Source organism: Cheilinus undulatus, linkage group 15, assembly GCF_018320785.1.
Source record: "Cheilinus undulatus linkage group 15, ASM1832078v1, whole genome shotgun sequence".
In the NCBI taxonomy this organism is placed as follows: domain Eukaryota; kingdom Metazoa; phylum Chordata; class Actinopteri; order Labriformes; family Labridae; genus Cheilinus; species Cheilinus undulatus.
This window is the reverse complement of record NC_054879.1, coordinates 46,601,049-46,620,961: the sequence shown is the minus strand read 5'-3', so window position 1 is coordinate 46,620,961 and position 19,913 is coordinate 46,601,049. Positions and strand designations below refer to the sequence as shown.

At 39.7% G+C, this 19,913-nt stretch overlaps 1 protein-coding gene across 2 annotated transcripts in view; it reads right to left on the bottom strand.

The window, feature by feature from the left end:
- Nucleotides 1-661: 661 nt before the first annotated feature.
- Nucleotides 662-19,913, bottom strand: part of igf2bp2a (insulin-like growth factor 2 mRNA binding protein 2a) — a 98,237-nt gene continuing 78,985 nt past the window's right edge. For both annotated transcript variants that reach the window (XM_041807210.1, XM_041807211.1), the window contains exons 9-16: nucleotides 17,642-17,777; nucleotides 14,136-14,273; nucleotides 13,601-13,669; nucleotides 11,498-11,614; nucleotides 11,036-11,110; nucleotides 6,658-6,789; nucleotides 6,434-6,547; nucleotides 662-1,927 (exon numbers count right to left, since the gene is read on the bottom strand). In XM_041807210.1, the coding sequence (XP_041663144.1) occupies nucleotides 1,829-1,927; nucleotides 6,434-6,547; nucleotides 6,658-6,789; nucleotides 11,036-11,110; nucleotides 11,498-11,614; nucleotides 13,601-13,669; nucleotides 14,136-14,273; nucleotides 17,642-17,777 (880 nt within the window). In that variant the 3' untranslated portion in view covers nucleotides 662-1,828. The remainder of the gene's footprint in view (nucleotides 1,928-6,433; nucleotides 6,548-6,657; nucleotides 6,790-11,035; nucleotides 11,111-11,497; nucleotides 11,615-13,600; nucleotides 13,670-14,135; nucleotides 14,274-17,641; nucleotides 17,778-19,913) is intronic.

Below are 19,913 nucleotides of genomic sequence, written 5' to 3'. Positions count from 1 at the left end.
TCAATAGCTCTCATCACAAAATAGGAAAAAAATAGATTCATAAATATTACTCTCTCTTTTTATATATATTTATATATATACACACACATGCACACACTCACGCACTCACACACGGAGGAAGCTGTGCGTATTGGCAATAACCTTGCGTCTGGAAGATGAAGCTGATAGATGGGGGATTTTTTCGGACAGGTGACAAAATAAGGCAACAAGCTTCCATGGTCTCCAAAGTAAAGCACAGAGGGGACACCAGGACCTGCGTGTCCAGCGTGCTCGCACAGCGGTCGGCCAGCTCTCAAAAAACAAACAAAACAAAACAAAACAAAAAAGGGGGAGCAAGAGTGAGAATGACAATCTGTGTGTCTGTGCCTCTGGCCTCACTGGACACAGCAGGGGTGACGTGTTTCTAAAAAGGCTGCGTATCGTACATTCACAGCTGTCATGCCGTTTTAGAAAACTCCCTGACAAAAACAGAGGGTTAAAGCCAAACGCGGCTGCGCTTCATGTTTGCGCTTGTGTGTGCACCACAGGTCATACAGTGCCTTTCCCAGTAGAACCCCCAAAAATTGCATCCTCAAGTCTGCACCCTCCCGCCCCACCCAGACCCACCCGCCGGGCCCTCCAGACTCTCTGATTGGCCCTCGTAAGGCAGAGCGTGCGGCGGTGCACATTCAAGACGACGGCTCACGAGCAAAGGTGCACCAATTTTCAAATTTTGGCTCTGATCGTCGTTGTTTTTTAACATCAGGACAAGTATGAATGTAGATAGACTTTACTGTACAGCGGGACAGTCGTATCAGATTACTGATAAAAACTCATCCCTCTGCTGCGTTTAACCTCTGCTGAGCGAAAGTGGCAGTCAGTTCCATGTTGTCAAAAGGCTACAGAAAAAAAAAACAAAACAATATTTTCATCCTATTAAAACAAGCATGAAGCCAGATGAGAGAGAGTGATGAGAAAGTGAAGCAGAAAAGAAAGAAATACGAGCAGCAACAGGTATGAAGGGTGAGAGATGTTTCAAAGGGACGTTATCTTTTGCGTTGGCACACACACAGGCTTCTTACAAAGACTCATTCACCATATTTACTGATAGGGCTTTTTTCTTGTTGATTTCAGTGGCCTATAATGTGAACAAACAAAAGGAAACCGCTTTAACGGCTGCAGCAGCCGATCAATCTCTGGAACAAGCAAAATATTCAAAAGGTACACCAAGTGGGACTGTCATTTAGATAGAAAAATAACAGTGCATACTCTCAGTGTGTATTAATATACTCTCTCTACTCTGTATTAATACTGCTAATGATATTTAATCTTGCAATCTTAATATCTCACACTGCGGTGAGAGAAGGTGTCCATTGTCACTCGCTCTCATTCTAAGCCAAAATCTCAATCCCAATGCCTCGTATACGCTCGTGTTAATACAGTCTCTTTATCTGTTTGTTAGGCCTATGTTAGTCCAACTAAAGAGATAACGTTATGCAGGGCAACATACTACTTCCATTTAACCTTCTTTAACTGTGAAGACAACAGTTCCCAAATGTTCTGCCATTTTCCACCTTTCTTTAACATTTTTTTGGTCTTTTTCTTATATCCTATCTGTACGGTTTCCCCCGTTTCATCTGCTCTCACAGGGCTGGCAGTGCACACAATGCCCTCAGCCTTTGGCTCTCACTTGTTTCCCCCCCGTGTGAAGTTCTTTGGTTTTGATCCCGGTGCTGCTGGTCTGCCCTGCATGTCCCCTCTTGGCCTTGGCCTTTTTGTCTGGGTAGGTCTCTGTCCATTTGGGAGGGCTACATTCATTGGCTGGTGCCCGCTGGAGCCGCCCCACTGGTCACTTGGAGTGGTGCGGTGACACGGCGGCGCCCTGCTGGTGCTTCTGTTCCTGCTGTTTGACCTGCTGAATGATCTCCCGGATCTTCCTCTGTGCAGTCTGTTAGAGGGAGGTGATGGTTAATACAGGACAATGAGGCCATGTAAGAAAAAAATGTAGAGAATAAACAAACATTAAATCAGGGGTTTTCAAAGTATGGAAGAGGGAGCCTCCCCTAAGAATAAATTATTCATTCGGTGGACCCCCACCCACAAAAAGGATTCAAATTGAAAAAAATAAATACACAACAACATTTCACATTTTTGTCTAATCTTTAAACATTTTTAACGTGAATATATTTTGGATATTTTGGTTTGCAAGTGTCCTTAAACATCTGAGTTTCCCTCTTATTCAGTTATAATGCCATTAAATACCCCTTTTTCATATTTTTGGGCCATTTTACAACTTCTTTTTGCCACTTTTTCCCAATTTTTGCCACTTTTATCCCATTTTTGCCACTTTTATCCCATTTTTTGCCCTTCTTTTTAACCATTTTTGCCAGTTTTCATCCATTCAAGCCACCCATATTCATTAAAAACCAATTGTTTCCTTTTTTCCCATGCCTCTTCTTTTTGCCCTTTTTCACATTTTTTTCCACTTTTTGTCCATTTAAGCTACCTTTTGCCATTACATACCACTTGTTTCCTCATTTTTGCCCATTTTTGCCACTCTTGACTGCTTTTTGCCCATTTAAGTCACTTTCCACTCATTTTTTTTTGTCACTTCTCACCCATTTCTGCGACTTTCTGACCATGTTTCCACTTTTCCTCCCCATTTTTGCCCCTTTTCACCCATTTTTTTGCAGCTTTTGGACCATTTTGCCACCTTTAACCTATTTCTACTGCTACTTCAAGCTGTTTTTGCCACTTTTCACCTCTTAGATTGTGGCTCTTGCAAAGGTATTTTTCAACAATTTGGCTCTTTGGTTGAGTAACACTGTTCTATAGCATAGTTCCTATAGTAACTCTAAGTCTATCCATTTTGCTCCATGCACAGCAGAGGTTCACAAAGCAAATCACCTTTTTTCTGGTTTATGGTTCTGCGCCTCCCCTGAAGCTCTGTGGCGCCCCCCAGGGGAGGCCCACCTCACACTTTGAAAACCACTGCATTAAATTATTTAGCAAATCAGTCAGGATGGGGCAGACAAACTAAACGTATTCATCCTCTTTTTCACAATTTCTCCATAATTTCTCATGTCATGTTGATTTGGTTAATGCAGCCTTGATGTGCATTATATGAACTGAAATAAGAAAAGACAAAAGAATGCTAACCTTTTCAGAAATTTCACATGAACAGAGTTTGCTCTGTATATCTATGAGGAGGGATCTATTCATCACTTTTTGTAATTTAAAGTAAAGAAAAATTAAACAGTAAAATACAACATACAAAAGATACATACTCAGGGCTCTTCTCTTAATAGCTCATAGAATGATCACAGTGAACTGGCTCAACCCCCTCCCTCCGACCATGGAACAATGGAAACAACGGCTTCGAGATGTGAGCTGTACGGAAAACTTAACTGCAAAGCTGCAGCTGAGGATGGACTCATACCGGGATAAACGCAGATCTGTCATAGACTATTTAACACAATAAATGTCTTGTAAAGATGTCGTGCAATGAGGTGGGGTGAATGCGAACATTCACTGTACAATAATAACTCCCTCTCCTCTCTCCCACTCAGGTGCTCTGACTCTGCTAGTTGGTTTGCCAGTTTTTTTGTCAAATTGTTTATTTTTTTTAATTATTATTTCTGTTTGTTATACATGACTACATTTTCTGTAAAACTTGTTTATGGTGTGCTATATGTGAGACTTTGTGTCAAGGAACATGTTTTAATAAATGTTAAAAAAAAGACAACAAAAAACACAAAAAAGAGCAGTGACTTGTTAAAATCAGTTGGAGAGAAAGCTATAAATGCTAGCCAGACTGCAGCTAATGTTAGCTAGTGTCAGTCAAAGTTTCCACTGATGAGAGAAATCCATCCAGGTGTTTTTCCTAAGCAATGCCGCCCCTCTCCTTCCTGGGCGGAAACATTCCACTAAAATAGATGGCAGGAAATGGGGAAGACTGTGCTTTTTAAGATTTAAAGGTCACATATATTACCCCTTTTAGGTCGTTTTCACACCTGATAGTCCGGGGGACTCGGTCTGTTTTGGAACAGAAATTGCAACAATGTTGCACTTTACTTTGGTTTGCATTCATACTGCTCTTTGTCAAACGGACCAAACCATCTGAACACCTACAACATCACATCACACCCATCCTGCAGCAGCTCCACTGGCTCCCCATCACATACTGCATTCAATACAAAATCCTGCTCCACACATACAAAGCCATCCACAACCTCGCCCCTCCATACCTCTCTGACCTCATTAACATTTCTATACCTACCCGTACCCTCCGATCCTCTTCCTCTGTCCATCTCTGCTCACCTTGTCACCATGGGGGGCCGAGCATTCAGCCGCTCAGCTCCCCAGTTTTGGAACTCACTCCCCCCTGACCTCCGCAACACTCACTCCCTACCCCTCTTTAAAACCAGACTCAAAACCCATCTGTTCAAACTCTCCTACACCCTCTGATCTTTTGCATTGTCTATTGTATTACTGTTTGTTTTTTTCCTGTTTTTATGCCTGTTTTAATGCACTTTTTTGTACTTTTTGTAAGGTAACCTTGAGTGTCATGAAAGGTACCCTTAAATAAAATTTATTATTATTATTATTATTATTATTATTATTATTATTATTATTACATCTGCCCACTAGGGGCACTGTCGTCACAAACAAACGGCAACCAAGAAGAAAAGCCGGCATAGAAGAAGATGAAACAGGGAACTCTGGCTCCTTCCACTGGTCATTTTTTCCACATAAACTTTGAAAAAAAACAAAACAAAACAAAACAAAAAACCCCCCAGAAATTACACAGTCTTGGGGTTCCTGCTCTTGCATTGGGGCATAAGGAGCAGCCAGCGAGACAGTGAGCTTTATGCCACTTCCTGTCTTTGGTTCACAAGTTGGTCTGCTTTGCTTTCAAGCCTCAAACGAACCGCACCAGGATTCGTTTGGAAGCGGACCGAGACCCCCTGTTTTCAAGCGGACCAGAGTCCGCTTGTTTGGTCCACACCAGCATTCCTGTGAGCCTTCACACCACTCCAAACGAACCGGACAATCCGGGATAACCAGTTTGTTTAAAGCGGACCAAACAGCTCTGTGTGAATGCGCCCTAAGACAAGTTTGTACTGGTCTCAGAGGTCCCCAAAACATGCCTGTGAGGTCTGTTGCTGAAAAACCACTCTAGTACTGGATTTTTTCATGTCTAAAAACTCCTCTGTTTCAGCCCTGCTCGGAATGAGCAGTCTCTGCGTCTGTAGCTTTAAATGTTTATAAGCTGTCTGACTCCACCCCTGACCACGCCCCTCTCAGGATGTGGCTTCATGCACATGGCTCTCCTGATCCACCCCTCATCTGGTAGCTGAGAGGAGAACCAGTATAGGAGGGCGGAACTTTCTCCTAAGCTCCTAAGTTCAGCCAACTGAACCTGGGGGCGGGGCTAACTCAACACATGACATCATGAGGGGAAAATCTGAGAACGCATTGTTTCAGCACACATTTTCTGAAAGGTGGAGAAAGAGAGGGCAGAATGGATTGTTCTGATTCTTAGGCCAGGGGCACACATTTTTGTTAAAAAAAGCCTGAAAAAGTAATTTTAGTTTAATACCTGACCTTTAAGTTTGATAACTGATTTAATGTCTTCACCCAAATTTTACCACATATTTTTAAATTTTTTGCATCTGCAATTTTTGCTGCTTTTTTCAACCTATTTTCATAACTTATTTTACAAGATGAGATTGATTTCAAACCTTTTCTATAAAATATGAATTTTCAAACAATTAGATTAAATTTTATTAAACAAAATTATCATTTATAGAGAACTTCACATAAAGACCTACCTGGTAAGTGAAAAGATATGCAAATACTTGAATTCCATTATATATTATTAATTAATTAATTAATCAATTAATGATTGAATTTGATGTTTTCACAGTCTGTTAAGTCTTATGTAAAAAAAAGTCCTGCATCTTTGTCTATTTCTTGCATTTAGTATATTTGTTTTTGGGTTTTTTTCTCTCTGTCTCTTATAATTGAAGCTCGTCGCAGGTGCATGCTTGTTAATTAAAGAAGTTGGAGTATAAAGCTTATGCTGCATGGTTCTTATTAGGGATGAAAATTTTTAGGGAGCAGGGTGGCTAATACTTGTAGCTATCTGTTGTTAAAGACAAAAGAAGTAGAAGAGTAAAATTTGATTCAGTGCTGGAAAACAATGGAGTAAATATTACACTAACTCTAAAAATATGGCTCCTTTTTTAGGACAAATTGGACTAGCTTACTTTGCTGCCCAGTTTCCCTTTTCTATTTCTGTTCAACTTTATTATTGTTGTATGGTATTGGGTTGTAGGTTACCACAGAGTCAGAAGAAACCCTTTACTGTGACATCAGTTCAGTTAAAATAATAATTAATAATAACAAACTTTATTTAGTGAACTGTTGGACTGTAGGATTTTTGTCTTACCTGGCTGGCAAAGAAATGCCCACTGATTTTCACAAAGACCTCGTCGTTCTCGTCCGGAGTTTGGTCCCGCGGTACGATGACCTCCGCACTTGTAAGGTTCTGTAGCTCATTTACCTGGGAATAAAAAAAAAGACTTCAGTTTAGAGATTCATCTCCACCTCAGTCAGAGAAAGCAGGCAGAGACTTATGTTGGAGTTAACAGCCTGAATGAACCATCGACTTACCGTCTTGCCTCCTTTACCGATGACCCTGCCAGCTGCGCACGAGGGAACCTTGATGTGTGTCTCCAGTTTGACCTCCTCCTTCCCTGAGAAGAAGTTCTCTTCTTTCAGCTTCCCAAATATCCGACCCTGGGCCTGGAATACAGAGGAGGGAATGAGGCAAGGAGAGACTGGGGGAAAAGGGGGGACACAGTGATCCACTGCTGTTTACTATAACACAGGACATCATTGTTATTCATGCTGTTTTACAGAAGGGGGTTAGAGCCAGAGGTGGAGGAAAAAGTAACGCTGTGCACTTGGAGATTCAAGTTGAAATGATAAGAAAAAAACAGGAATATTGAGAATGAAGTGGAAATACAAAATCCAAACGTGGGGAATAAAGTTGAATAAAATTTTCAATTTTGTAGAGACAGTCATAATTAGCTGTTTCTTATAGTCTTCAGTAGGATGAATGCCCACCTCCTCCTCCAGCTGTGTTTTATTGTCAGTGAATGTGTAGCATTAGTGCTAATGTCCTGGCTAACCATTACCTCACTTTGGAGCTGAAAGTCTGTCATTATTTTGTTCTGATGTTAAAATTATTAATCCATACCACCTTAAGCCTTTTTCAACACTTTCTCCTCCCATTTTCTACCACATTTTTTGTTTTTGCATCTTTAAGCAATTTTTTTTGCCACTTTTCACTACTTTTTTAACACCTTGTCAAAATTTTTTTATCACATTTTTGCGATTATTTTGCTATTTTTGTCAGTTTTGGCTCTGCAATCCATTGATGCAACTTTTCACCCATTTTTTGCCCCTTTTTGATTTCTATTTTTGCCTCTTTTTATCCATTTTTCTATTCATTTTTTGACCCTTCTTTTGCCTCTAATAATAAATTCTGGCACTTCCTTTTTGGCTTCTTTGAACCCATTTTTTCCACTTTTCCCATTTTTGCCACTCAGTAAACATTTTTCTGCCACTTTATGCCCCATTTAGACACCCTTTTACCTACTTTTTGCCACTTGTTATCCGCTTTTCACAATCTTTTCACAATCTTTTCACCCATTTTTTTTTTACCCTTTATGCCTTTCTTAATCCATTTTCCCCCTTTTATCCTATTTTTGCCATTCTGTAACCACTCTGGACCACATCTTTGCCAATTTTGATACTTTAAAATCCATTGTTGCAACTTTTCAGCTACTTTTGCCACTTTATATCCACTTTTCCACTCACTTCTGAGCATTTTTTTTACCTCTTGAACTGATTATTTCCACTTTTTCCATTTTTGCCACTCTGTAACCAATTTCTTTTGCCAATTTCTGCCACTTTTTGTTCCTTTTTGATACATTTTATCTATCTGATAAAATATAGATATGTATATCTCTCATGATCCATTCTGCCACCTGTATCCTTTTTTTGCCACTCTGTAAACATTTTTTCTGCCACTTTTCACTTATTTTTTCCACTTTATGCCCCATTTAGACACCTTTTGACCAATTTTTTGCCACTTGTTATCCGCTTTTCACAATCTTTTCACCCATTTATGTCCCTTTTTTATTGTATTTTGCCACTTTTATCCTATTTTTCAACTCTGTATCCAGTCTGACCACATCTTTATGCCAGTTTCTGACACTTTTAGACCCATTGTTGCCAGTTAGCTCTTTTTAGTCTCTCAAGGTTATTTCAGTGACTTCTACTTTATTCTCTGGTATCCTAATGTTTGTCCACATTATGGCTGATCTAAGAATTCTGACATTACTTTCCAAATGCTTTAGCTAATGTGTCCATTTACATTATAATCATTACCAGAAAAAGTTTAATCTGTTTTCCCCCTTATGTGCAGTCTTGGCTATAAGTATGGGATTAGTATTACCTGTTGACCTTTAAAAATTCATGAATGACCTGTGACGTCAGTGTTTCGTCGCACAGGATAAACAAAGTCAGTGTGAACACATTTACTGACATTTCTGAGGTAAAGCATAAAGGTGCAGCAATGAAAACACACCAACGGTTTTTTACATTTCTAAATTTCATACAAAAATACAACTAGTTCCCATCGTGTTTTTCAGGGGACATCATCTTTATGTATCTTACACACACTGTTAACTAGAGTTTCCAATCACAGCATGTGCAAACTAGGGCAGAACGGTTTGCAAAGATAATCTAATTGTGATTTTTTTTTTCCACAGTATTGCAATTTGATGTGCCATTATGATTAGGTTCCTCATCTTATGCATTTTTCAACAAATTCAAGCAATAAATCATTCTATATTACAACTTACATTTAGTCAGGGACACTCATCATACATATAACAGTTTTATTGCAAAATGGATCTACTGCAGTTTTACTAGGCAGAGAAGGCTCTGCTTTAGAGATGCTCCCTGGGTTAGTCCAGCAGCATGCATTGACTTTCCAGGGAGTGCATAGCTATAAACCCCCACATTTATGACAATGTGCATTGAAAACAATGATATTATTCAGAAGCAATTAATCCATAGTAGCATGAATCTGAACATGAGGGTGCAACAAGCTTTAAGCTATAAAGAAGGAGGCTGGGGTGGAAGAGGTGAAGCTTTAGTAAGCAGTATGCAATCTTTAAATGGACTGCTGTGTTGAGATTAAGAGCTGTGATTGGGTGTGGGAGCTGGGAGGCAATAACTGGTGTCAGCTGGCAATCAGCCAATCACAGCTAGGAGTATGACTTCTGTGAACTAACACTAAGCTTAATCAATATTAGATGGAATGAACTACGGCATAACAATTAAAAAATATATCTAATTGCAATTATTGTTGCTCATATTTCAAATGAAATATGAAACGCTTTATTGAAAGGAGATTCAATGTCTCCAATGTTTCAATGTCAATCATTTTAATGAAGAAAAGCATACATCAAACACAACAAGGACAATTTTGTAAACCATTTTAAAAAATGACACTTGCGTGTCATTCTCTGCAGCTGCAAAAAATTAATGTATTAAACTGGTATTTTGACACATTTCAAGTTAAAGCAATACTGCAAAGTCTGCAATTTGGAAACTGCAGCATGCCATTTTGCGATATAATCTCATTCACAATTAATTGCCCAGCCCTAGTGCAAAAGTACGACAGAGTATTAGGGTCACACGAAGAGAAAAAAAAAAATTATATATTTTTTTTTCGACATTATGAGAATAAAGTCATAATATTACGAGAATGAAGTCATAGTATTAAGAGAAAAAAATGGTAATATTACAAGAATAAAGTCGTAATATTATGAGAAAAAAGTCAGAATATTATGAGAAAAAAGTTGTAATATTACGAGAGTAAAATATTACAAGAAAGAAAGTCTGCTGGGACACTGCCTCCGTTAAAATGAGCAATGTTGAGCATCTTGTGAAGCTATACTTTAGTGTCGGTTTCACAAGTAAGGAAATACTTCATCTTTTGGCTCATCAGCATTTAAATTATTATCGGAATCAGGACAATACTCCATTGTAGAGCCGCAGCGCCACGGCTACGAAGGAGTGTCTTTCTTGTAATATTTTATTCTCGCAATGTTAAGACTTTTTTCTCATAATATTATGACTTTGTTCTCATAATATTACAACTTTTTTCTTGTAAATTACGACTTTATTCTCGTAATATTATAACTTTTTCTTGTAATATTGATTTCTTTTAAATTCTTTTATTTTTTTTTCTCTTCGTGTGGCCTTAATACTCCTTTGTACAAAAGTGTTCTTTTCCTCCTTTGTTAAACATTTTATTTGCAGTGGGCTGTCCATGATCAATAAACAATCTCCCTCCGCTCTCCCAGCATGCATTGAGGTCAAGTCTGTCACCTGTGCGTCTCTGCAGCTGATCAGATGGGAAGGAAGAGGAAAAGAAAGACGAGCTCCCTTAGTTAATGTATGAGAGAAGTGAAATATTTCATGCTAAATATTAAGCTTTTCTGTTATTTTATTTACATTTCTATGCAGAAATGTCAGTAAATTTGTTTGCATTGTATTTATTTATCCCGTGTGAATGCACCTCGCCAAACACTGATGTCACGGGGTCATTCATGAAATATCAGAGGTCAACAGGTAATACTAATCCATGTGAATACTGCTGAAGGCTCTAATCTTCACTCTTCAGAATGCTGAACATGTGACACCATACTTTTGATGTAACAATGAGATTCTTTCTTTTTTAGCTCAAAAAGAGTTTCTGAGCAAAATTTCAACTTTAGTCTCAACATTTTTCCTTTAATCTTGTACACAGCGTTATTTCTTCCCTCACCTCTGGCCCCAAAATCCTCTTCCCTACTTTTACAAATTCACTTATAGAGAAGTAATTTTATCCTAACATTTGTACCTAATTTCAACATTAAATAATCACTCTTTAATGATATTTTCATACAGACTTTTCTGGTGTTTTTACCTTAAACTGAGCCTCTGGGGTTCCAGTAACAATAACCATCCTCATGGTCACATCTGGGCTCTCAGCTGGAGCAATCTGACACACAAACAAGCAGGTTATAAAGACAAAATGTTGGTGCATGCTAAAAAAGTTGCAGATTTCTAAAAGTCATCGAATCCCCTTTGATTATGTGGATTCATCGAGCAGCTGTCCCATCTCTCCAGACGGGGGCTTAAGGGGCTTTCAGAAATTCTCTCCTCACTAGTCATGTCCTATTTGTTGTTTGTTATCGACCATGAATAACTAACATCCTCAGCTGTGGTTCGTGCAGGACTGCTGACTCAGCAAGCAGGGACTCGATTACCTCACCTCAACAATCGAGTGAAGCTCTAAAAGTTACAGCATGTTCATGAGATGCTGTTTAACCACATATTTCCCCCTTCTAACTGAAGGCAGCTCTGTGCTGAGGGTGAAGAATCCCACCTTGATGGAGGCTCCGGCGAAGTGGGCGAGTTGTTTGATGTGCTGGCCCTTCTTGCCGATCAGGGCCCCGACTGCCTGAGTTGGAATAAAGAGGTAGACAACCTCCTGTTCTTGAGCCTGAAATACAAACATTTATTTCACCACACTTTTACTGAAACCAACTGCAGACAAGGGCTGAAAAATATTCAAAATGGCTCACAGATAGCTCCTGATTTAAACTCACACAAAAACTGACGACACCACATGCAAGGGAAGCTAAATGGAGCGCTCTTGGAGGGTTTTCTCTTCCCGCAGTGTTACTCAACCCAAATTGTTAAAAAATGCTTTTGCAAGACCCACAATGTAAGTGGTGAAAAGTGGCAAAAAAGAGTTAAAGTGGCTTTAAAAGTACAATAATGGTGACAAAAATGGTCAAAAATCAGCAAAAAGGGGCAAAAATGGGGCAAAGTAGACATAATGTGGGAAAAAATTGGTAAAAAGGGAAAAATGGGGAGGGAAAAGTGGCAGAAATGGGTGAGAAGTTACCAAAAATGGGGCAAAGTAGACATAATGTGGGAAAAAATTGGTAAAAAGGGAAAAAATGGGGAGGGAAAAGTGGCAGAAATGGGTGAGAAGTAACCAAATATTGAATTAAAGGTGGAAAAAATGGTAACAAAACAAAACAAAACAAAAAACAACAACAACAAAACAGGGCAAAAAATGAGTGTTTAAGTGACTAAAATGGACAAAGAGGTAGGAAAAATGGGAAAAAAAGGTAAAAAGCGTGGAAAAAAATTTGTAAAGATTGGCATTATGGGCGAAAAGTGGCAATAAAGAACAGAAAAATTGCAAAATAGGCAAAAACGGGTGAAAAAGTGGCATATATGAGATAAAACTTGCAACAATGGTCAAAAATCAGCAAAAATGGGTGAAAATGGGGCAAAGTAGACATAAAATGGAAATAACACAGATAAAAAGGGAAAAATAGGGAGGGAAAAGAGGCAAAAATGGATGAGAAGTTACCAAAAATTGAATTAAAGGTGGAAAAAATGGTAAAAAAAAAAAACAAGAACAACAACAAAACAGGGCAAAAAATGAGTGACTTAAATGGGCAAAGAGATAGGAAAAATGGGGAAAAAAGGAGAAAAGAGTGGAAAAAATGGGGAAAAGATTGGCATTTAATTGCAATACAGCTTATATGGGTGAAAAGTGGCAAAAAAAAAACAACAACAACAAAAAAAATTGCAAAAAGCATGATAAAATAGGCAAAAACTGGTGAAAAAGTGGTAAATACAGGATAAAAGTGGCAAATATTGACAAAAAGTGGCAAAAAGAAGTGGCAAAAGCAGACATAAAGCAGTGAAAATTGATTAAAAGTGGGGAAAAAATGGCAAAAATTGCAAATAAGAGCAATAGAAACATGCAGACAAAGAAATTAAGGTTGGCAGTTAAAGCCTACTGTGGAAGTGTGTGAAACAAACTGATTAATGTGACTTGCAAAAGATATTCTCTGAGGTCAAAGTTTCCCTTTTTAATGATTTCTGGGGGAATATTAATTCAAATTTAGACATAAAAGAGCCACAAATCATCACTAAAGAGCCACATGTTGAGTATCACTGTCTTCGGTAAGCGAATCTTTCCTATTCGGGCCGATGGCTGCCCATTGTTTTTGTTTTCTTGAGCCTGGTAACACTTGTGTACTCGAGGTTTATAAAGTGAATTTTTACAATCCACAGGGCAACTCTGGGCTGAGAAGTCCCCCTTCCAGAAATATTTGTGGTCTTCTAGTGACTGGATGATGGTACGCAGGAATGCCAGACTCACTGTTCCACACAGACTGCATGGTAGTCATGGTCTGTTATTCATGAACCCCTCGCTTTAATTCTCTTTGTCTTTTACACTAATAGACCCGCCCACATGACCAAAGGTTACTCTCTTAGAAAGGCTTTCATCAGGTCTAACAGCTCTGGCTTTCCTGAGGTCTTTGCGTGTAGAAAACACAGCTTTAAAAGCCCCAAACTATTGCAATGATTATATGGCATCAGGAAATAACAAGAAAAAAGGTGGTTAATTCTTTTATCACCATAGCAACGCTGACTGTAGTGCAGATTTGAGGGAACATACTGAGTGCTGGTGGGCGATGGCACTTGCTGGAGGAACCCCGTACAGGCCGCTGAGATGTGGAGAGTGACTCTGAAAGCGAAACAGACCAATCAGAATGCACATACACATTTATTCATATAGACAGGCATGTGCACTATTCAAGCTCTTACTGAGGGGAATTCTGGGCAAAAACTCTGAGTGATTCACACACTAACTTTGTTTTCTGTGAAGCACGCAAAGACATTCTCACATGCTTTCTCACACCACTTTGGCAGACTTTGTTTTAGAGACACAGACTGACTCATCTCTGGAGAAGACGGGGGAATTCTGCTACTTTCAAACTGCATCATGCAGGAAGACCTGAGTCAACATACTAGCATTTTTTTTTTTTTTTTTCTTACAATACTTCAAGGGGAGCTTCGTTTACCGTGTGCTTTATCAAGTCAAAGCTGATCCCTGCAGGAGCAGCGCATTGATACGGTGGCTGGGTAAAACTAACAATGCCAGAGTCAGTGAACGGTGTGCATACAAGCTGCTAAAGAAGGAGAGTACTCACAAAGAAAGGGTTGTAACCTGCTGGTGCCATAGGGGGCACTGCACCCCGTGGTCCAGCAGCTGGGGGCAGCACCGGCAGACCAGAGGAGAAGATGCCCAGAGCGTTCAGGTTCAGGCCCGGGATCAGGTTGGCCTGTTGCTGTTTCAAATAAGAGAGGCGGATTTTATTCACATAGAAAGCAAAAACAACCGAAAACATAAAGGTTCAGGGCTTTCATTTGACATTTAAATGCATTTTTTAATCCTCATAAATAGAAAGTCATTACTTAGAAAACTCATTTTTAACAACTGAAGAGAAAAAAGGCATCAAGTCCTGAAAGTTCTTTTTAAAGGACAAACAAAAACAATCTAATTTTTTCTTTTAAATAAGGAAAATTTCTGTTACTCAAAAAGCATTTGTGACTGTCTGTAAACTTTAGAGATAAACAGTAAGCACTTAAAGGTCACATATTTCACTCCTTTAAGACAAGTTTATATCAGTCTCAGAGGTCCCCAAAACATGCCTGTGAAGTTTGTTGCTGTAAACACACTCCAGTGTTGGATTTCTGCATGTCTAAAATCCCCTCTGTTTCAGCCCTGCTCAGCACGAGCTGTTTCTGTGTCTTTGGCTTTAAATGTTAATGAGCTGTCTGACTCCGCCCCTGACTCCGCCCCTCTCAGGAAATGGATGTGACCTAATGGATGTTGCTCTCTTGTTCCTCCTCAGGACCAAGAGAAGAGGGCGGAACTTTCTTCCAAGCAGAGATGGCCAACCAAACCCGGGGGCAGGGCTAACTCCCCAAATGACATCATGAGGGGGAATATCTGAGAACGGCTTGTTTCAGCACACATTTCTGAAAGGTGGGTGGATTGTGGACAGGCCAGGGCCACATATTTTTTTGGGGTGTAATCCTGTTTTTGGACTTAAAAATTAGACTGTATTTAGATTGTGGGGACTGTTTTTGATGCAGCAGGACTTTAATTATTATTATTATTATTATTATTATTATTATTATTATCACTTTCATTATTGCTTGTTTGTAGGCTCACAAATGCAATAAATTTTGGTGCTTTGATAGTTGTATAATGGTTAATACGGTCAGAAACCTGAGAATCAGAACTTTCAAGTGTTGTATACCATGTGATAGACTTATGAACAGTCATTTTCCAAATTAGGGGTTCCCAATGTTGTGGTCAGGACCCCATTGGGCGTCACGAGACACTGAGAGAGGGTCTCCAGATGCCTTAAAAAAACTAAGAATATTTTTGAATTACACTGTTGCCATTTGACACCAATTCTGTCAAATTTTAACACATTTTTGCAACTTGAAACCCATTTTCTTGTCCATTTTAAACCCTTTCCACCACTTTTTTTCTGCATGTGCTTGCCACTTCTAAACCAAATCTTGCCACTCTGCCTATTGTTGGCTCTGCCCAACAATAGGCAGTTTATATAAATTTATACCCCATTTCACCAAATTTCCACCTATTTTTGCCACTTTAATGCCATTTCAGCCTCTTTTGAGTCCCCTTTAACCACCAGATATTCCCATTTTTTTTTTAATTTTTCTGCCACTTTTATCTAATTTTTTGCATTTCTAACCTGTTTTTGCTACTTCTAAATCCAACTACAGCACCTTCCCCACCATTTTTTGCCATTATTTACCCATTTTTAATGTATTTTAATTCCATGCGCTTGCTGTTGTGGCTCCAAAACTATGGAACGATTTACCTCAGCACGTTAAACAGGCCTCTTCTCTGCCTGTTTTTAAATCTCTTCCCAAGATCCATCTCTTTTCTCTGGCCTTTGACACACAGTAGTCGTTGGCTTTTTTTTATTTATTTGACTTCTTTTGTGCGTGCCTTTTCATTTTACTTATGTTTTATGTCTTTTAAATTGATTCTGTATTTTATATGAACTGTTCTTTTATCTCATGTGAGCTGCCATCTATTTTTATGTATTTTTATTTATTCTCCTGTACAGCACTTTGGTCAGCTGTGGTTGTTTTTAAAGTGCTTAACAAATAAAGTTGGATTGGATTGGATTGGATATTTTGATTCTGTTTAAACAAAAGGATTTACATGTTTTAAGAGGGCTACTTACTACACAAATGAATTAAAATTAGCTTCTCTGATAAGAGTGGTTATTATTCAGGTTAAATATAAAATACCACAGCTTGACTTTACAATGGACCATGATTTTGCTGGCCCCCAGTTTGACTGGGCCCCAGAAAGCTCTCCCATGTTCCCCCCTAATGGGAGGCGTTGTCTCCACATGACTATTCTTGAATGTGCATGGCTGTGTTCAGCCACCTTCAGGTACAGCGGGGGTCCCCGGTCTCTGGCACCTTTATTTTGTGAGTCACGGGCTGAAAAGGTTGAGAACCCCTGTTCTTAATGACTAAATAGTTTTAAAAAATCTGCCAGTCTGCAGGTGGGACCTTGGGGTTTCTTCGGGGTTAAAAACATGATGACATTCTATAATTAGACAGGATCTGATAATATGATAGTGAAAGTAACTTCAGCTGAAAGCAATTGAAGTTTTTTCTGTTCCTTTTTTAACTCCATTACAAAAAAATACAACTTCTGTCGGTCTCCAGTGAAAGATGAGTACCTCCATATTGGATTCTTTTTATTTTTTAGGATAAATGAAGCATCAGCTGTTGCTTTGATCACTTTTCGTGGTAAAAACAGCTGAAAAATCTCAGTCACAAAGATAAACCAGGCTGGATTTTTTGTGTCTGTGTCACTGAGGCATCTGTTCTGGCTGCACGCGGCCTCCTTCCACTTCCTTGTTGCACAGGAAGCTTTGTGTAATATCCTCAGTGTCACGCTAGATGGCCCTCACCGCTTACTGTAGAGCTGCCACTCAGCCCCGACAGGTGCCAGATCTTCTCACACCAGCCGGTACAATTTAACCGCATGCTGCGTGATGCTTCCTGATGATTATTTCTCTGCCAATATTTGGACGATCAAATTGAGGAAAAAGCTTGGCAGCTCATGAATAATAGTAAAAAAAAAACAAAAACAAAAAAATTAGACACTGGGATTGTGATCCTCTCCACACATTACATCACCCCAGCCAGTAAGAAATCACTTCATCTGCATCCATCTCCATACGACTGCGGTGCACTGTGTGATAACATCACCTTCTCTCCTCTTTGGAGGCTGACCTCTCGGGCTGCAACGCCAGTGATGTCTCTGGCACAGCGTGAAAGAGGAGCTGGGTGAAAGAGCAGCCTACAGATATCAGATGGATGCTGGGAAACGCAGTGTGCTACAGCAGGAACACTCAGCGGGGAGGGGGGGTGTGAGTCAGAGAGAGACACTATTACTGTTATCCATTTACCAAGCAGACAGTATTAGTAATGCTGCTGGTAACACGCTCTGAATGAGGAGGCAACGCTATCCTGCTCTACATCAACGCTCTGCTCTGCTGTTCACCTGTCAGCCCGTGTGAGTCAACCTCAGACCGTGACCACACACACACACACGCGCTGCACATGTGAACCTCTGAGCTCGGCTTACATTTATAGCAGCACAGTCGTTCTCGTAGGCTTCCCTCAGTTTCTTCATGATCTCCGCCTCGGCTTTACAACACGCCTCCAAGCTGCCCTTAATGGTGATGGTCCTCTCAGGGTTGTAAATGGTTAAGTCTTGTAACCTGTAACACAGAGATGCATTCACTGTCAGTATATGCATATGTAATATCTGCACACTCATATTCTGCTCACACCTCATCTCAGAAGGTAGAAATGTGAGACCTGCTTTGAATAACATTTCCAGTCTTTGTGTGGGGTGTTACTGAGAGTTATGTCATCAATAACTCACTTTACATTTCTCATTAAGCTAAAGCAAAGCTTCTCAAACTTTTGGAGGCTAAGGACCCCTTACAGGGCAGAACATTTTCCAAGGACCCTCACATAACCCTCACGCTGATTAAACCTATGTTCATTTGCACTCCTAGATGCTGTATTTTAAACTCTTCAAGCTAAATAAAAGCTATATGCCTTTGGACCACAGTTTGAGAACTACTGATATAGATGATGCTGTTTTATTAAAGGAGCAGGTGTTAGACTCAGCCACAGAAGGGGCCGAATTCTGATATAAGGTCTGACCTGAGGGCCTAACAGGTCCACATTTAACCAAACTGTCAGCTCTCTGTGGCTCTCTGTGATTTGGAGTATATTACTCAAAACTGCTCCCAAATTCTTGCTAAAATTTATTTTAAAAATTGGGATTACTGTCCCACTGAACGGGAGAGACAACAGGATCTTTATATTATTATCAAAACAATCCAGTCACCTTGGTTCTCTGAAGAAGTGACCCAAGGACAGTTCATGTATGATTTTAAGGGTTAGAGGAAAATGACACGTGGTTACCAAAGAACTGCCACAATAAAACAAGGAAGTGTTTGATAATTTAAATATTATTGCTAGGTAAATACTTCCTTAATATTATCATATTTCTGAGTTATAACTCGGTAAAATGCCAATTTATTACAGAGTGATTACCACTTTATTCTTAAGAACACTTATAACTATAAAACTAAGTAACCAGGGCCCACTGACAAAGTGCTACTGAAAATGTGAGAGAGTTTGCAAATGCATGATCAAAATAAAATGACAGTGGATCATTATCTCACAAACACTGTTCAGATAATGTTACTGGATCTGAAAGCCAAGCATTTGCATTGAAATAAAATGCATAAATTAAAGTTAAATTTTTGAGTCTGGTTTAATGGTTGTACGGGACAGGGTTAGGTTTTCGGGGCACCCCAGAAGATTTTCAGGTCTCAAATTTAGCTTCAGCATACTCCCTGCATTTTCTATACCGCTTATCCCATGGTGGGTCGTGGGGGGCTGGAGCCTATCCCAGCTGTCATTGGGCGAGAGGTGGGGCACACCCTGGACTGGTCACCAGCCAATCACAGGGCTGACATATAGAGACAGACAACCAGGCACGCTCGCATTCACACCTACGGGCAATTTAGAGCGATCAATTATCCTAAGAGCATGTCTTTGGTGGTGGGAGGAAGCCGGAGTACCTGGAGAGAATCCACGCATGCACGGGTAGAACCTGCAAACTCCGCACAGAAGTGAACCAGGGACCTTTTTGCTGTGAGGCCACAGCGCTAACCCCTGCACTGCCGTCCAGCCCCACTGCAGCATACTGAAGTTTGTAAAAGTCTGATCTGGACCGTCTCTCCCAGCCATTTAAAGATAACATGCAGGTAAAAACGTACATGCTTAAAAACCACTGTATCAACAACGGGGGGTGTCATGACATTGAACATCACTGGCTGGTGTGAGACGTCTTTGCTTTGTTATCACACTTCTGTTCAATCAGGGCGCAGCATTCAGGAAAACCTTCCCAAGTAGTAATGAATGACTTTGATATTCACAAAGAAAGCTTTTATGAAGTATAACGGCAACAGAACTGATCTGAAGGAAATGAACGCAGTATTAAAACTCTTCCTGCCGGGGAAATACCAACATCATTCAACTCTACCTCCACCAGTTAGCATCACATGCCTTGTGTCATTGGTACAGTGTTACTCAACCTTGCTCAACCAGAGGGCCAAAGTGTTGAAAAATACCTTTGCAAGAGCCACAATCTAAGAGGTGAAAAGTGGGTGAAAGTGTCAATATAAATAAGTTAAAGCTGGCAAAATGGGGAAAAAGCTGCAAAAAGTGGCCAAAAATGGGCAAACAGAGGTAAAAAAAAAAAAAAAGGAAGAAGATGGAAAAATGGGTGAAAGGTGAAAAAAATGTGGATAAAAAGAGGCAGAAATGGGCGA